Below are 16,590 nucleotides of genomic sequence, written 5' to 3' on the forward strand. Positions count from 1 at the left end.
GTTGGACACAAAACATATTTACCTCATCAAATAATCTTCTACTACCAAGAGTAGAAAAACAGTTCTTTTCAAACCTTTCAATTAAAAATGTGCATTATCTCTGTAACAGACTACAGAGGAAGTTCTTCTCAAAACGCCAACCATTTAACTACCACATTTGTTTTGGTTCAGCTTGCTTCCACATGGGGGAGACATGCTCCTCCCATCTTCAACACCCCCTTTTTTTCTACTGTGTAAGGAAAGGAAAAAAAATGTAGAAATACATAAATATTTCCTCATTTTGGGAAGTCTTCTAAAAATCCAGAGCTCTGTTTTGGAGAAAACAGAAAAACACAAGCGAGACAGACAGACATCCAGAGGGGAGGAGGTGAGACAACCGAGTGAAGAGCTAATTCAAAGATAGAAATGTGACTGAAGCAAAGGAAGAGCACAGAGAAAACACATCTCTTCACTTCAGCTGTTTATCATCTCTCCTGCGTTATGGACCGATCATCTGAGACAGTATTCTGAGGGCCAAACAAGGGCAAAAAAGGAGGAGGGAGAAAAGCAGTAAAACTTGGCTGAAGTGAGGAAACAGCAATTGTGTGGGTGAGCAGAGGCGAAGAGACAGAGACGAAAGGTGGGGGAGTGGTGGAGTGAGGTGCCCTATTCCTTTACACAAAGTGAGAGGGGAAACTGGGGAAAAGAAGAAGAAGAAGACGACAAGGAGTGATCAAGAGAAGGGGAAGGAGGGAGAAGAGTCAGCCGGACATGGGGCTTTATGCTGTTCTCCTCATCTGTCTCTCCCAGGCTGAGCTAGGCAGAGTCTGGGCTCAAGAGCATGAAGGTAAGCCCCCTTTCTTTAACGTCAACACCCAATACAGATCTACAAACAACAGCACCATTACGACTACCTTTTTGCACAACAGACTGTCAAGTGCCACACAAAACAGCTTCTAAAAATCTCAGTTAAAGTTAATATCACACACACACACACCTGAATTTGTTGTCACTAACTATGGAAGGCTTAAAATGCTTTTTGGCACTTTTTATGGCATGTCTATGGATACGTGCATGCGTGAAGTTAACTGGTCTCGTGGTAGTTCTCACTGTCAGTCACAGGAAGCACATAAAAGATGGTGTGCGAGTCTGGATTTTTATTTTCTCTCTCTTTTCATGATGCTATTCCAAAACCTCTGTATTTCCAGTTTGGAGGGGGGAAAATAAATGTCTGGGGTTCATTTGCTTTAATAATACTGATCCTGTGAATGAGAATTTTGGATTTTAACAAATAAATATTTGAGGGTTTAAGATTCATTTCCAAAGTAAAAGATGAAAGTCAGTCAGTGAGAACAGCATCTGAGCTAGGATTTCTTAAATTTGGAAAGTTTCATCTCAGACTGTGTCTCATCACTTGCTCTGTGCATTTCCTGTATATGGATCCTCTGCCATCCTATCTGTAGGTGTGTGTTGGTGCGTGTGTGCATGTATGTATTTTTGTTCTCCTTGGAGATATATTATTTTTAGCCAGCCCCCGTTCTTCCGCTGTTCCTCCTCCTCCTCCGACAATCAGCAGTGCTCTAGTTTCTCTGGCCTCTCCTGTGGTCCCAGTTCCTCTGATCAGGGGCCTAGCTCTGCAGAGGACAACCAGACATACAGAGAGACAGATCTCCTCAAATATACGGTCACACGAAGTCCAGCATAATGTCCAGGCTCATCTTTCCTACTAACACTCCAAAACCAGTGATCCAGATCAATTTATTAGAGTCTCCCTCGTAAAGATGGATTCATATTTGGGCCCTGTAAACTCAGACGTTTTTAGATTAGTGTTCTGTTTCAACAGAAAGTAGAACAGCTCTATACTAAAAAGGAAGTGCTGGAAGCTTGGTAATTAAATGACTACACGCTCAATGACTTATCCAAAGGAACGCCTGACTGCAGATGATGCCAAATCTCTTTTACAGAGCAGATAATAATACAGCAGAGTTAGGTAAAAAGACTACATGGCTGTCCCAACTTTCTCAAAGGTCAGGACCATCAAGACTGTTTACACATCTGCAAATTTCAGTGTAAATTTCACAGAAGTTAAACACCACATAAAAGATATGTGTGGATTTTATGAATGCTGATATATCCATGTACGTGTTGCTTTTATAAGCAGGATATCATCATATTATATCAAATCTGTCTGAAAAATACCAGGAAAATACCTGTGCTAATGAGTTTGTGCAAAAGCAGGCAACACTGTAACTATGAGTCTATAAAGATGCTAGTTGCTAACGTGCAGTAACAGTGCTAACAGTATTTAGCAGTCAGTATCCTTAGCATGTTAGCATGCTAACTTTTGCCATTTAATCTTAAATACAAACAACATGTGGCCCAGGTATCTGGGCTAAAAGCACTAGATGAGAAGCCCAAGTTTATTCACTAATCATCTTCATGTTAGCTGAACCAAATTTCCACAACAACCAATCCAACTAGAACCTAATGGAAGAAGCACAGTATAGGTTTCTGGCACAACCACCTACGTTCAAGGTGGAGAGGAAAAGGTCTGACTTTATGGTCTTGATGGCTTTGATGATGCTGATAAAGGTCAAAAGCTAAAACACGTCAGTCAAACAATAATGCAGTGTCAGAGCTTAAAAGTCTTAAGGCAACAGGGAGTTTTTTGCTTAAAAATGCCTTTGCTGCAAGACCTCTGTTGGTCAACAAATGACAGCAACCTATGTTTCGTATGCACAGTCGTGCACTTCTAAAGTTGTGCGATAACCACCTTGGCTTGAAATCTAAACTATAATCACAAGGATCTTTAATGACAAAGTAGCTTTAATTTATATGTATGTACAAGTAACCACTATAAGGGACTGGATCTGTGTTACCTCTATAGTTTCCATTTGTAGTCCAAGTTCCTAATGACCAATCATGTTTGAGCAGATTCTGGTTGTGTACAGGCAGACAATCTGCACGAAGAGCCAAACAGACATTAGCCAAAGGGTAGTTTTTTTAAACCTGACGATTTTTTAGCTTTTTCTTAGCTGAAAAAGCTTTTCTGCATAACAAACAGTGAATAGAAGACGGAGGACAAAGTCTTGGCCTGGACATCGCCTGAACACTCCGGAAACCTCCAAAAATTGGCAATGGACTCCAGAAGCGAGGGTTACCAGATGTTCCACTTTATATGGGAATGCACAGCATATTTGTCCCTTGTTCCGCCGTTCCACATACTGAGATGATGTCTCGCATTTTGATTGGAACTAGTTTACAAAAGTGAACACATGTGGGTCTCACAAGAAACACATGGTTCAAAAAGAGATTCGCTGACCTACTGCAACCCAAAGATCAGTAGGCGGGAGAAGAGCAGCTGAAATAATATTTAAAGTTTTTAACAGTATTTACAACAGAAAAAGGGAATGCACAGATATATAAAGACTATAAATATACATTGTGGCTTTCATTTATATTAATAATAAGTTGTGGAAAATTGCTTTCAAATACAAAACAGCATTTTCCAATAGATGGTCATTGCTAAATCATTAATTTAAACTTTTGTGTATTTATTAAGTTAGACGTTAAAACGTGAGACTACCTCTAGCCCCATGTGGTTAACATTTGCCTCATGTAGATGGATTTGCACTATTAAGAGTTTTTTTTAACAATGTGGCATCTATACAAGACTATTTTGATTTTAATCTGATCGGCTGCACTTATCATTTCAAGGGGCAGAACATTATTTTCCTCTGAAGTCATTTCTTGGTTGCTACTGCACATTTCTTACTAAGGTAATCTCAGATTTATGACTATAAATATTAAAGCACTAAATAAACAGTTAACTACAACTGGCCAAGCACATCTGCAAACTCAAATCATATGTCATCTGGACTGAAAATGAAAGATCTGTTCAAAAACATAAACAACTGACCCTTGTCAATTTGTGCACATTAATCTAAACACCACATTTTTCTATTTATTTTCAGGTCTTTATCATTCCAGCTGCTAGTGTTTGCGATTGTGTGTTATGGTTACTGCTGTTCTGAGGATAAGGTGCCAAATAGGTCCTCCCACGCTACTAGCTCCAGGCTGGTTTTAACACAGATCACCCTTTTAAAATCCAAAATAATAAAACCACTGCACTGAACTATACTGAGTCGACAAGCGATGACCTCGTCTTGTGATTATTGTTCCCTAATCCCTGTCCTGACAAAGCACGTAATACTGTGTCTCATTTCCACCACTAGAAAAGAGTGATAGGGTCAAGACTTTGATTGTATCTTGAGATTTAATCTGCTCTCGTGTGCTGTGTTTGGACAGTGCACAATAGTTCACTCTCTTCAGTGTGTCTGCCTCTGGAGCAAAGATGTTGGCCTTTTGTTCTCTGTTGATGGGCCTGCAGATAATTCTCTTTCCCCTTCATTGACCAAGTACATGCCCTCGATGTATTCCCGCCTGTACTCAAACTTCAAAGTGTTGCACATTTACCCAGGAAAATATTGTTTTCAGAAGAAATGTATTTTTCGCCCATGGACTTGATCCATCTGAGCAGACTGAAAGGCCATTTAGCTTTTGTCTCAGTTTAGGAACGTGGCTCTGGTTTTTGTAGAGCCTTCAAAAAATACTTTCATACAGAAGAAAATATACCCTGTTGTGTTTCTTAGATATCTGTCTTTGACAACAGATAATGAGGTAAATTATAAGGATAAGTAAAAGGTTTGTGTGTTTATATTGTTATTATATTACAGCTTTGCATTTTCATACTTATAAAGGAAAAAAATAGAGCAAAAAATGAGAGAAATGGAAATAGGAGTGTGTAACATGGTACTGGCATGAATGAATACAATCCATGTATCAACAGAGCAATGTATATGGTTCATCAGGCTGTGTCCTAGTTTGACAACACCCACTAGATTTGTGGCGGTTGCTGCAATGCAGACACATGTGAAGGTACAGTGGACACCGCTGCCATGCAGGTGCCATCTCCTCAAAATAGCGAGCATTTGTTAAGGGATTTAATGTTTCTTAATCAAGTCAACAGACTTGGCACAGAAATAAGGATTTTCTGCTGTTGGATATGTGAGGTTGGCTAAAAAAAAGCAGAAAATCTGACATCCTGCAGATGCATAGATGTAAATTCAAAGGACTGTCAGAATGTGTTTCATGCCTTTGATTTTATTTAGCAGCAACATCAGAGGGCATTTTTGCAGTGAAGCCACTGACTATTCACCCGTACATCTGTCACACATCATATCTGTCGCGTCAACAATTAGACCATTCATCAGCATAGGTTTTTTTTTTTTTTTTTTGCACCAGTTTGCACATTCCCAGTGCAGGGTCCACACGCACATGTGTCTGCCAGACATGATGCTACTGAGGCCTGTCTTAAGTCCAGGTCCTTATGCAAAGCCCAGCACACTTTTGATGTTGAAGTTCATCCAGCCCCACATGCAGACAGTTAGATAAGGTTAATGATGTTTCAGGAAAGAAAATGTGAACACTTGGAAGATCTGTAAAGCAAATCTCAAAGTGACCTATTGTAAGGGTGGCAGGAAAAATCTAAGTATAGTCATGGTCTATTAGACTGTAGCCTAAACTGCGCTAACTTGTGTGCAGCCCCTGAACTCCCCTTTTCAGTTTTCCTGCTCCTCAAAGCTCCTCCTCATTGTTTAACTCTGCTGTTTGAAGCCTCCTCCGCTGTTTAGTGATGATGATGATAAGTGCCAATCTGACCCAGTTAGAAGCTTTTTGTTCTGCAGCAGTGAAATTAGCTTCCACCGCAACATAATCAAACAAGATTCCTCATTAGCACAATCTCCCCCGAGTGTGTAATAACCTCTCTTTTTCACTTGTCCTATTTTGTCCCTTAAGACTTTTTAATTTAATATCATTCTTACTTTAGAAAAATTAACATTTTATATATATTTATTTTATGCACTCTCTGTTTGTGTGGTATCAGGTATAACTTTGCGGAGTGCATGTTTTTTGAATCAGCGAAACAATCAAAATACAGGCAGTTAATGTTGGGCTTTAAAACCGGACAGGAACCTTTTGATGTTGAAGCCACAAATTTCTAATTTTATTTTATTTTTATAAAACTAAGTTTAACTATATTAGGTGCACAAAAACTATAAGGTCATAGCCACCGTGACACGTTGGCTTGTGAAGTCCCATTATGAAGCCTCAACCTGAGTTGTACGCCAAGGCGCTAGATAATCCTTCTTTCTGACAAATTTTATTTTATTTTATTTTATTTTATTTTATTTTATTTTATTTTATTCAGTATGACACAAAATGAGCGACTGAGCCCATAAACTCATCAGCAAAGTGTTTACAGAGGCCTGGGACGAGGGCCACTTTCTCTTCTTTTGCAACCACATGTATTTCCCCCTGGTGATCGTTAAAAAGAATGCAGTTTTAAGATACATTAAGACCCAGGAACTACATCCATCTTTTTCAGTCTTTATGATTAGGTGTGAGTTAGTCATAAATATTCATTGTAGTTTTTGTATTAATATATAGTCTATATGTCTATATAAAAGATGGAAAGCAATGTCAACGCAGAAGTGCCTTAAAGCAGCTCCCCTCTCCCCCAGCAGAGATTGACTCCACTGGTCACAACACGAAGTCTGATTGTATAGATGACTGTGAAAAAATTACTAGTAAAACTACTAATAGTTAATTTACCGCCTGTGTTAAGAAACTGGAAGGTTACAAAGCTATGCCTATGCAGCAGCGATTTGCTTTCCTGCCAATCTCACTTTCAAGCACGTTAGCAAGTCCAGCCTTTGATCTTAGGTCATCTTAGGATCACAGTCAAAGTTTTCAGTTCATACCAGAGCTGCAGGATGGGGTCATGGTTGGGGGTTTGTGCAGTTCTTCAACAACAAACGGTGAAAAACATTTTCTACAGGCCTATTTTTTTGTACACAGGCCTTTCATGTTAGATGAGACAGGGGAGGAATACAAACTACTGCTAAACTTATAATCTGGCATTAACATTTTAATCATAACAAACTGTCAATCCAATAAAACAGCTCCAGACTGAAGGGGGGGGTTATCCACATAATTTTGGCCATAACTTCGAGACGGGGTTCATCTTTCTCACACTGAAGGGAATGTTCATAACATGCTGTTAATTAATAGCTCAGTTCAGTGAACTAACAGCTCAGAACCAGACAGCAAAGGGAATTTAATCCCTCTGTTTCAGAGGGAATAATGAGCTCTTAACCCTGTTGTACTATCAGTGAGTTCTGCTGATTTTGCAACTGCCAACTAAAAATGTGGACAGTGAGTCATAGATCGGTTGAAAAAAACATAAACAGCCATCTATGATCTGTTAAGCAGATGTCACGAAAGCCCACACAAATGTAGGTGGTCAGTAGAGATGTGAGTGCTCTAAAAAGATGCACACACAGACAAACCCCCACAATCCTTTTGTACATACACAGGGATTATTTGAACAAAGAACAATGTTGGCACCACATGATTAAAAAGGAATCATGCCCCTATTTCTGCATGACAGATGTATACAAAATCTACGGTGTTGTTTGTGCTGATCTTATTTCTGTCTCTGTGTGAGTTATTGCTCCGTGACCTCTAAACATGGATTTAATTTTCTTTAGATATGTATGCCTGTTAATGATCCAGATTATGGTAACCAATAAAGAACAGATGTGACCACAGAGTTTAAAGTCAAAGTCATTATAATGTCTATAACACAGTTTTCACACATTTTGAGAGATAATTACATTATCTTGTTTTTCCTCAAAGTAATTGTGATTTAGTAAGCAAGTCTGTGGCTTTTTGTTTGTTGAACTCTTATGTCTCAAATTGATGGTTAACAACAGGTGAGAGATTATGTGGTGAGAGTATTTATTCATGGATTAAATCCTCAAGAAGTACATCATCGTGAATGAATCTGCATGTATGTGTGTGCTGCTGCTTGTGTTGTTCTAGATGCATGGAGTGGAACTGCTTTGGAAGATCTGTCCAGTTTTCACAGAACCAGGAGAGACCAGCAGACCCCACACAAACACAGGGAAGCCCGCAGCTCACAGGCTGAAGGAGGAGGAGGAGTTGATATCAGTCCCCTGCCTGACAACATGACTCGCATAGTGGTGAGATGCAATGACTGATTCATGGCTAAGACCTTAGATTACAATAGTGACAGTAGGAAAATCAACTATTTTAATATGGCCTAAATTCTGTTCATAGAAATGACGCTCCCATTGCTCTTTTACTTACAACACATACAGTAAATATCAAGTTTAATGTAAGCTCTAAAATAATGACATCATGCCTATGCTTGAAGCTAAAGCTACTCCTTAAGCTTTCAATCTCTCTAATGGCCAGCAGGGGGCATCTGCTCTGGTTGTGGTCCAGCTAGATGGCCATGAGAAAGTGAGCTTCATATCAGTCGATTTCATACCAAAGTAAACACTTTCCTAATGTCTTTACTGTCTTAATTGTTTATCTTATTCTTATTGTATTCCAGTGTTCTCTAACTTTGCACTGTCCACTTTCTGCTGTAACAAAACAAATTTCCCCTGTCTGGGACTAATAAAGGTTATCTTATCTTTTCTTAGATGGCCAACTCTTTTTCAATTGAGAATAATGTTCATTTAGAAAATTATGGTCCTATTTAGAATAAAACAGATGTTTTTGTGTTGGCAAACCTTTTGTAAGACTGCGATGGCCAAAACCGCCAACAGTTTCTTATAGAGCCACTTTCAGCTGTCATAACTCTAAGTTGGTATGAGGTTTCCTGTTGAGCAGATATGCTGTGTTTGGTTTTTTGCAAACATGGCACTGTGCATAATAACCAAACATCTTCAATTTGGTTTTATGTTTCCAACGGGCACTTAGGATTGCAACTGTGCAAACCTTAGCATGCTGTTATGTTCTTTCTAGAGAGAAGAGCAGTCCAAACAACCCATATTATTCAGCCATTTTCTAACTGTACTGTCTTGAACTTTAAAAGTTCTACAGAGGAACTGTCTACAGAGTCAGTTTTGTTGCTAAGTTTGTATGTTGAGACTGCGTCACTGCATGTGGCTTCAGAATGTGCTGTTTGTATTGTATTATCTAACTCTGCTAAAATTATGCTAAAATTAGCCTAAACTGCATAATACTTCCTTATGGAGGGCTCATTGTTGTAGAAAACTGTACAGCCACAGAGCTACAACCAGTAAGAGCATGAGAAAAACTGCCCCAAAAACTGTGACCAGTGAGAATGAGGTCAACACAGCTGTGCAAGTCATTGTCAGCTGAATTACAGAAATGAGAATTCTTATATTTATTGGTTCTGCAAGAAAAAGGGCATTAATAGCTGCCAACTTAAAATGACATTAGCCTGAGGGATAAATATCCCCTACTTATTTTAGGAAAACTAAACCATCCATTACACCAAAGCCAAAGAATCTTTAGTGTCAATCAATATAGTGATGTTTACATGGTTATTATAATCTTTAAACCAAGAAACAAGTTACTTTCACGAACGCTGCAGAATTAACCTAACCATAGGCTGGGGTATCACAGGTTGGTATGCTGACCCCTAACAACATTTTAACCTTTAATATAGCTCATTGTTATCTGTGTATGACAATATGAAGAGATAAATGTGAGGCAAACTCTAACTGTAAATGGCTTTGGTAATGATATTGTGCTGACAAGTCAAGTAGCTACTGCCAAGCCAGAAAAAATAAAGTTTAGTCAAAGGTAAAGCCTGTAGCACATCACTGTCCTGTGCCATTTTCCAGTCATTATTTTAGAAGTGTGTGTCTGCGTGTGTGTGTTTTTAGTGCATGGGATGAGGTTTTATGAGTGTCTTACCTCCTAGACTCATCTTTCACTTCAATCAGCCTCAGTAAAAATTAGCCCAAATAAATTGTGTTCTACGTTTTTTTCTTCCTCTCCCTACAATTCAAATTGAAAACAGACCACATACTTGTGTTGCCAGCTTACAGTGTTTGTTTAAGCATGGCTGCGCACGAGTATGTGCATGTGTGTGTGACTCACTTGGATTGGATCACAAGTAACCCTGTTATAATGCTGTTGCTGCTGCTGCTTTTTTAGGGGGAGGCCTGATCCCAATTTCCAAAACCCTCCATCTCCTGTCCAATCAGAGTCACTTCAATAAGTCAGTCAGCTGTGAGGGAAAATAAATGATTATTCTCCTCACCTAGAATCCCCCTAGAAAATACAGGCTGGTGTCAGGCAGTGGAGATGGAAGAAAAAAGTGGGTCACTTGCTGTAAGTGGAGCAGCCGGAGCTGCATTTAACTGCTCCACTTTCTGAGCCCATACTAAACCCCAGAACCATTGCTCTCTGTCACCTTCAACTATGCTATAGATTAATAATGCCATCAAGACTGGAGATCTGTATGAAGACACAAGTGCTTGTTGTCAAAGCCAATGTGTAAACAGCTCCATCAAGTGGCACTATGTGAGAAGGACTGAAGGGAAAAATCCCTGCATGACTCACTGAGTTTTATCCCAGTTGTTTTTTCAAAATAAGACATTTTTGCTTTTTTCACATTATTTTTGAGCTGATCGACTAAATAGTGTTTTTTTTTTCACTTCACACTTACACTAACCTAAATATTTTTCACAAAAAAGAGGAAAAAAGGTAAGACTGTACTTTCATCTAATACCAGTAATAATACCTGTAATACCTGTACTACAATATGGTGCAGCGAATAATTATAAGCTTTATTTAACTAAGTAAGCCATTAAGAGCAGAGGAAATAGAGTAGCTTAAAACATATATATCAAAATGTAAACACTGGAAAATCTCAACAAACCAACTCACAAAATGCTGCCTCCTGTTGGTGAAAGTCAAGTTCTGAAGAAGGTAATTTAAAAAAAAGTACCTTGTACAAACACAAATGTAAGAAATCTGTTTAGAACGATGATAAATGTTTTGATTAGCTATTAGAAACTGGTACAATAGGATGCAAAAATCCCCCAAATGTTCATAAAGATGAGTTCTCTTTGATAAGATTTCTTCTCAGAGATATGTAAAAGGGTAAGATGTTCTATTTTTTTCATTTGTTATTATTATATGGAAATGCACGTAGCAATCCTTTAGACTACTAGTTTAAGATGTACATAAAACAAGATTGAAAACTATGCATCTTTATTTTGGAGTGGCTAGAGCTACCCAAAATGTATACATTTTGAATTATCCAGTCCTGTAGTAAGTCATTGATTTCAATATAAATCAGTCTATTTCATACAGAGACCTACTCTAAACTACCTCACCATGATTAATGTATTCAGGAAACTTGTCTAATGAGTGACCTCTTTCTCTCAGGAGGACTCCCAGAAGTACTACAGATGGCAGAGTTTTGGTCCAACAGACACACAGACTGCAAGCTTGTGGGTGGATATGGACAACCTGCACAAAAACCAAGTCAGAATTCACGGCATACTGTCCAACGCGCATCGACAGGCAGCGGTGAGATGAGCGTTCGCACATTCAAGCACTAATGTCTGATTTACAGACAGATTTAACCACATCTGACATGTCTTCTTATTCACAGAGAGTGGCACTCTCCTTTGATTTCCCCTTCTATGGGCACTACTTGAGACAAATTATTATAGCAACTGGAGGTAGGTCACATGCTTCAGTTTAAAGATGTGCTGTTCGACCATGAGGTAGAGGTGTTTTTAAAATCTTTAACAGTTCACTTCTCTTAATGTTTCTCTTCAGGTTTCATCTACATGGGTGAAATAACTCACAGAATGCTAACCGCCACCCAGTATGTCGCTCCCCTCATGGCCAATTTTGACCCTAGCTTTACTAAAAATTCAACAGTGAGGTACTCGGATAATGGTAGGTAAAGGTTCCTCTATGAAGTCTCTAGAGTTTGGGAGCTCCTGGGTATCTCTGACTGGCCTTTGTATACTGCTTTGCCCAGGAAATTTATTTGTCGTGCAGTGGGACAAAGTGCGGTTAAAGGACCGAGAGGCAGCGGGGCCTTTTACTTTCCAGGCAGCGCTCCACAAAAATGGAACAATTGTTTTCAACTACAAAGATGTAAGTTATGTATTTTTAATCAGATGTAGCAAAAAATATAATTCCACCACTTCAATATTTTGTAAAAAACACAGCTCAGCTTGAATGTCAGGTTTACCAGTGTCAAAACAAACTTCTGTTCTTTTTTGAGATCCCATTGCCAGTGGAGGAAATAAATTCTACTGAGCATCCGCTGAAAGTTGGACTATCTGACGCTTTCATGGGACACCTCCCTACATCACTGCTGTCAGGTCAGTTCCTTTAAAATAAAAAAGAGATGCTTCCTCTACTGTTAATTTAAAGTAATTATTCATATTTTAGTAAATTATTAAGCCAGTTAAGGCAGAGGAGTAAAAGCAGAAACTAAATACTTTCCATTACAAGTAGTTCAATTTGAACAGGAGTTAGTCCCCTCTCAGAAACATGGAGAACAGACTTCATTTTAAGTTTTCACATGAGACTTAATACAGAAGAAAGGCTGACATTCAATTTTTGTCTTGATAGAAGCAAAGCGGCGTACTATCTATGAGTATCATCGTGTTGCCATTGACACCACAAAGATTGTGAGCGGATCAGCTTTTGAGTTCACACCTCTGCCCAGTAAGTTCTGTTTCAAACTAGTTTTTGTTCGACAGCCTAGCCTCATTACTCACCCCGTAACTGCGTAATGATGCGATTCCCGTTCCCCAGCTTGTCTTCAACACACATCCTGTGATCTCTGCCTAACATCCAACTTGACAAGCAGCTGTGGCTGGTGCAACACACTTCAACGGTAAGACAAAGTTCAATTCGTGATGTTATGAGACTCTCGCCTTTTCTCACTTTGCTTTTCATTTCTAGATGTTCTGATGGTATAGACCGACATAGACAAGAGTGGCTGGATTACAACTGCCCTGAAGAGGTGAGACTCATTACCATATTACACAAGAGAGAGATGAGCAGCTTTGTTACTGATTCCTGAGTCATTCTTTTCGGCATTCACTCAGGCTAAAGGCATGTGTGAGGACTACAACACAGTTCTACCTGAAGCAACTATGAGCTCCTTTAATCACTCCTCTCCAGGTCCAACCGTTTCAGTGCTTGAAGAACAGCCTGTTACTAGGGGTGAGTTGGAAAATACAGTGCTGGTATTTCAGCAAAAACTCAGTCCCACAACTGGTGAAGGATTAATGAAGGAATATTTAATTGTTTATTTTTTGGGGGATCATGCAAAATGTGACCCTTTGTGAATAGATTAAGGAGAAGCAGAATTACTAGTAGCTCTCTGACTTCTGAGCATTACAGAATTAAAGCTGAATTTCCATAGAGAGCATAAGCATTCAGGTACCAGCTGCACGACTCAATATAAACAGTAGATAGCCCCTAAATCTGTGTCAGATTTAAACTTGTACATCTTTGCAAACATTTTCAGAATGTAAAAAATAACAATAACAGAAAGCTTATCATAAAGCTAGTCTCACTATAAAATTATGCCTAATAATTGCTGAACTTATCTATGTATTTATATATGAGATTTTGTGTAGATCTTTTCAAAGACATGTTTATGTAAAATCAAATGTACCTAAGCAAATAGGAGTGCCTTCTGTTGCATTGGCAGGGACACTTTTTATGAATAACTAAATTTTCACTTTTGACAGTAATAATCAGAAGAAACCATTAGAAGTGTGTGAGCAGAAGCTATGATTTCCAAAGCTTGTAATCTAACCAGGGGTAGGCCCCAGGGATCAATCCTAGGACCACAATTTATTCATTCAATATGTTCAAAAATTTTAAGTTCATCTATATGTTTCTACTTATTTATTTGTATAAATTCTGCTAATTAAGAACCCACTGATTTTAAATCTCATGTGTTCTATTATCATAGTTAAATAAAGATTATGTAAGTGTCAAACTCAACTTTAATAAAGTCCAACAGTAAAGTAGTCAAATATTTGTTTTTCCATGTGGACTTTGGGAAGAGACTGATGATTGTTTTTTAATGTTTTTCTGTTGATTTTCTGTGTATACAGATTTTGGGGAGATTTACTGTAAATACAAACAAGTGAACATGAATTTCTTTTTTTTTTTTTTTAATTTGAAAACGAAAATTGTCCCCACTTAGTTTTAGGAAGTTGGCCACAGAGTTTTCCAAAGTAAAGTCCATAGTTAGCTACCTAGGCATTTCTATATTTAGAAATGCTTTAACAGGAGCAACAATCTTCCTTCCTTTCAGATATACAGACGAGCCCTCCAAACAACGGGATGACAGAGAACACGGCCATCATCGCAGGCGTTGTGGCTGCTCTAGTTCTGCTTGTAGCTCTCACCTTACTGGCTGTTTACTACATCAACACACATCCCACAGTGGCTCCACCATTCTACCTCATGCAGGTCAGAAAAACAACATCCAGCTCTCATTCCCTCTGCAGTAGGGATGGTCACAGACTTTAATTTTCTTTTAAAATATAGAGGACCTTTTCTTGTCTTAAAATATATGTTTTCCCTTAATTTCACTTTGACCTGGTGGGCTGTAATATACTGCTATGGTCAGATGGTGGTGGTAAAGTTGTTTTAAGCCACTGTTGAAATACATCATTGATGCTGGTATTAAAAGGAATGTAGATTTAAGGCACTTCTGCATTGGCTTCCCTTTTAAACCTGGAAGTTATGTCCATCTTTTATAATGTCTACATAACTACCAGACTTCAGACAGGTGAAACGTGTAAGCATGCATACTCTGTCACTGGGTGACCAGTTTATTTCACAGGTCAATGAAATGACAGATTCACCTGATGAATGAGAAGTGGGTGATGTTCATGTGTCTGCAAAAAGACTTGCAGAAGTCTGTGACAAAACAGCCCTGAACACTGGAAACACTCTCCTGATGATCTTTAAGCTCCAATGGGCCAATGAGCTTGTGGCTTCACAGTAAAACCCACTCTTGACTTGAAAACACTCACCTTTAAAATTCATAAAAGCACTTGCAGTAAAGTTTAGGGGATTTATGGATGTGCAATAGGCACATCCCAGTGGCTACATTCATCTTTTATGCCGTCTATGGTTGAAGCCTGCATCTTCCCATTTGCCTGCTAGGTGGTCTTTACCTACTACTGTTTCTCTGTCTGCAGCGACGCACCAATAACTACTGGCCCTCTATGAAGTTCCGCAATCAGGGCTGTCACTCCAGTTATGCTGAAGTCGAGCTCGGGGGCCATGAAAAGGAAGGCTTCATTGAAGCTGAGCACTGCTGCTAAGGGTCTAGGACTTGCAGGACTCAATCAGTGGAAGAGAGGACACCATCTTGAGGAAAACTGCGGTACTACAGGAGGATGAATATGGACATTCAGGCTGACCATCAACACAAGATGTCCTTACTCCAACCTTTGAGGCTGGACAGTGTTTACTGTAACTGCTCTTGTAGCTCTTGCCAGCTTTCTCTGTGTCTTTTGCTGTTTGCCATCACACAGAGGATTAGCCATATTATCTAAGGGTTGGAGGGTTTGAGAGGAAGACGGCAGTACAGAAATGATGAGATGCAAATGTCCAAAAGCCAATGATGCAAGGGCCTGTCAGGGAATGAATTAAACTAGCCTTCATACTGCAAATCAATGTACCACTCAACTTTACTCTGTGTTTTTTGTTTTTATCCATTTTATGGAGTCACTTTTGTTTCATGAAACTTCTACGCGAGCAACGATGAGTTCATAAAATGTTATATCTATGTGGACTTCACTACGACAGATATTTAGCTTTATAGCTGATAGTGATTATAAGGACGTATGTTGTTTGGATGAATTTTAGAGACGTGTTATGAGGGTTTTCTTTGAACCTTTCTGTTTAAATGTCTTCTAATAAAAGCTGGTGACGAGTCTGGATTTTGATCTCAAGGTCATAGTCTGGTGAGTGACTAACATCTATTTAGATGGTTTTCAATTTTTATAACTAAATGAATGAGCCTTAAAATATAAGGAAACAGCATTAAAGATACTATTAGAGAAATACCTTATGTGGGCATTAATACTTCATGTGCATCTAATTTTTAAAAATAAATTTACATTATAGCTTAAGCACTGCTGTGATAACAACTCAAAATGACTGCATGTATGGAATTCATTTTTTATGCAAATTTATTTGACAGCAAATGCATCTGTCTCGCCCTGAGACAGCTAGGATGGATGGAAATTTATCTCCTTCCTTGCTGAAGTCCCATGATAGGTTAAAAATTGCAAAAATGTAAGGTATTTAGGGCTGTGCACAGCATTGCCACAGGATGGCGCCATAACACAACACGAAATTCCACATGACAAGCGCAGCCACGGTGATCATTTGTTATATTGAGCTTAAAGATCAAGGTGTGTACCGAGCAGAGACAGATATTCCGATAGTTTTGCTAACATACAGGCATATTAACCGCTTGCAACGTCTATAAATACTTGTAAACTTTGCAGATTAATAAGAAAAGAGATTTTCCACACAACTAATGGTGACAAAATCAAAAAGTAAATTAAAAGTACACATTGGGACATGTAATTAATTTAGTGGTAAAACCCTCTGAAGAATTTCTTTTAGATAAGGTGGAATATAGTATTTTAAGACGCGGTGGGAAACATAAAAGCGACAAAA

The 16,590-nt window shown here is 38.7% G+C and overlaps 1 protein-coding gene across 1 annotated transcript; it reads left to right on the forward strand.

Moving 5' to 3' along the window:
- The first annotated feature begins 265 nt into the window (after window positions 1–265).
- Window positions 266–15,854, forward strand: LOC309713250 (plexin domain-containing protein 1-like). Its single transcript, XM_082544722.1, has 13 exons — window positions 266–826; window positions 7,927–8,087; window positions 11,284–11,427; window positions 11,513–11,582; window positions 11,683–11,805; window positions 11,891–12,009; window positions 12,140–12,239; window positions 12,493–12,588; window positions 12,679–12,760; window positions 12,829–12,889; window positions 12,975–13,092; window positions 14,201–14,358; window positions 15,096–15,854. The coding sequence occupies exons 1-13, from the start codon at window positions 751–753 to the stop codon at window positions 15,219–15,221; spliced, it is 1,434 nt and encodes a 477-aa protein (XP_082400848.1). The 5' UTR covers window positions 266–750; the 3' UTR covers window positions 15,222–15,854.
- The last annotated feature ends 736 nt before the right edge of the window (window positions 15,855–16,590 follow it).

The sequence above is a fragment of the Aulonocara stuartgranti genome, assembly GCF_965226115.1.
Source record: "Aulonocara stuartgranti genome assembly, chromosome: 8".
In the NCBI taxonomy this organism is placed as follows: Eukaryota; Metazoa; Chordata; class Actinopteri; order Cichliformes; family Cichlidae; genus Aulonocara; species Aulonocara stuartgranti.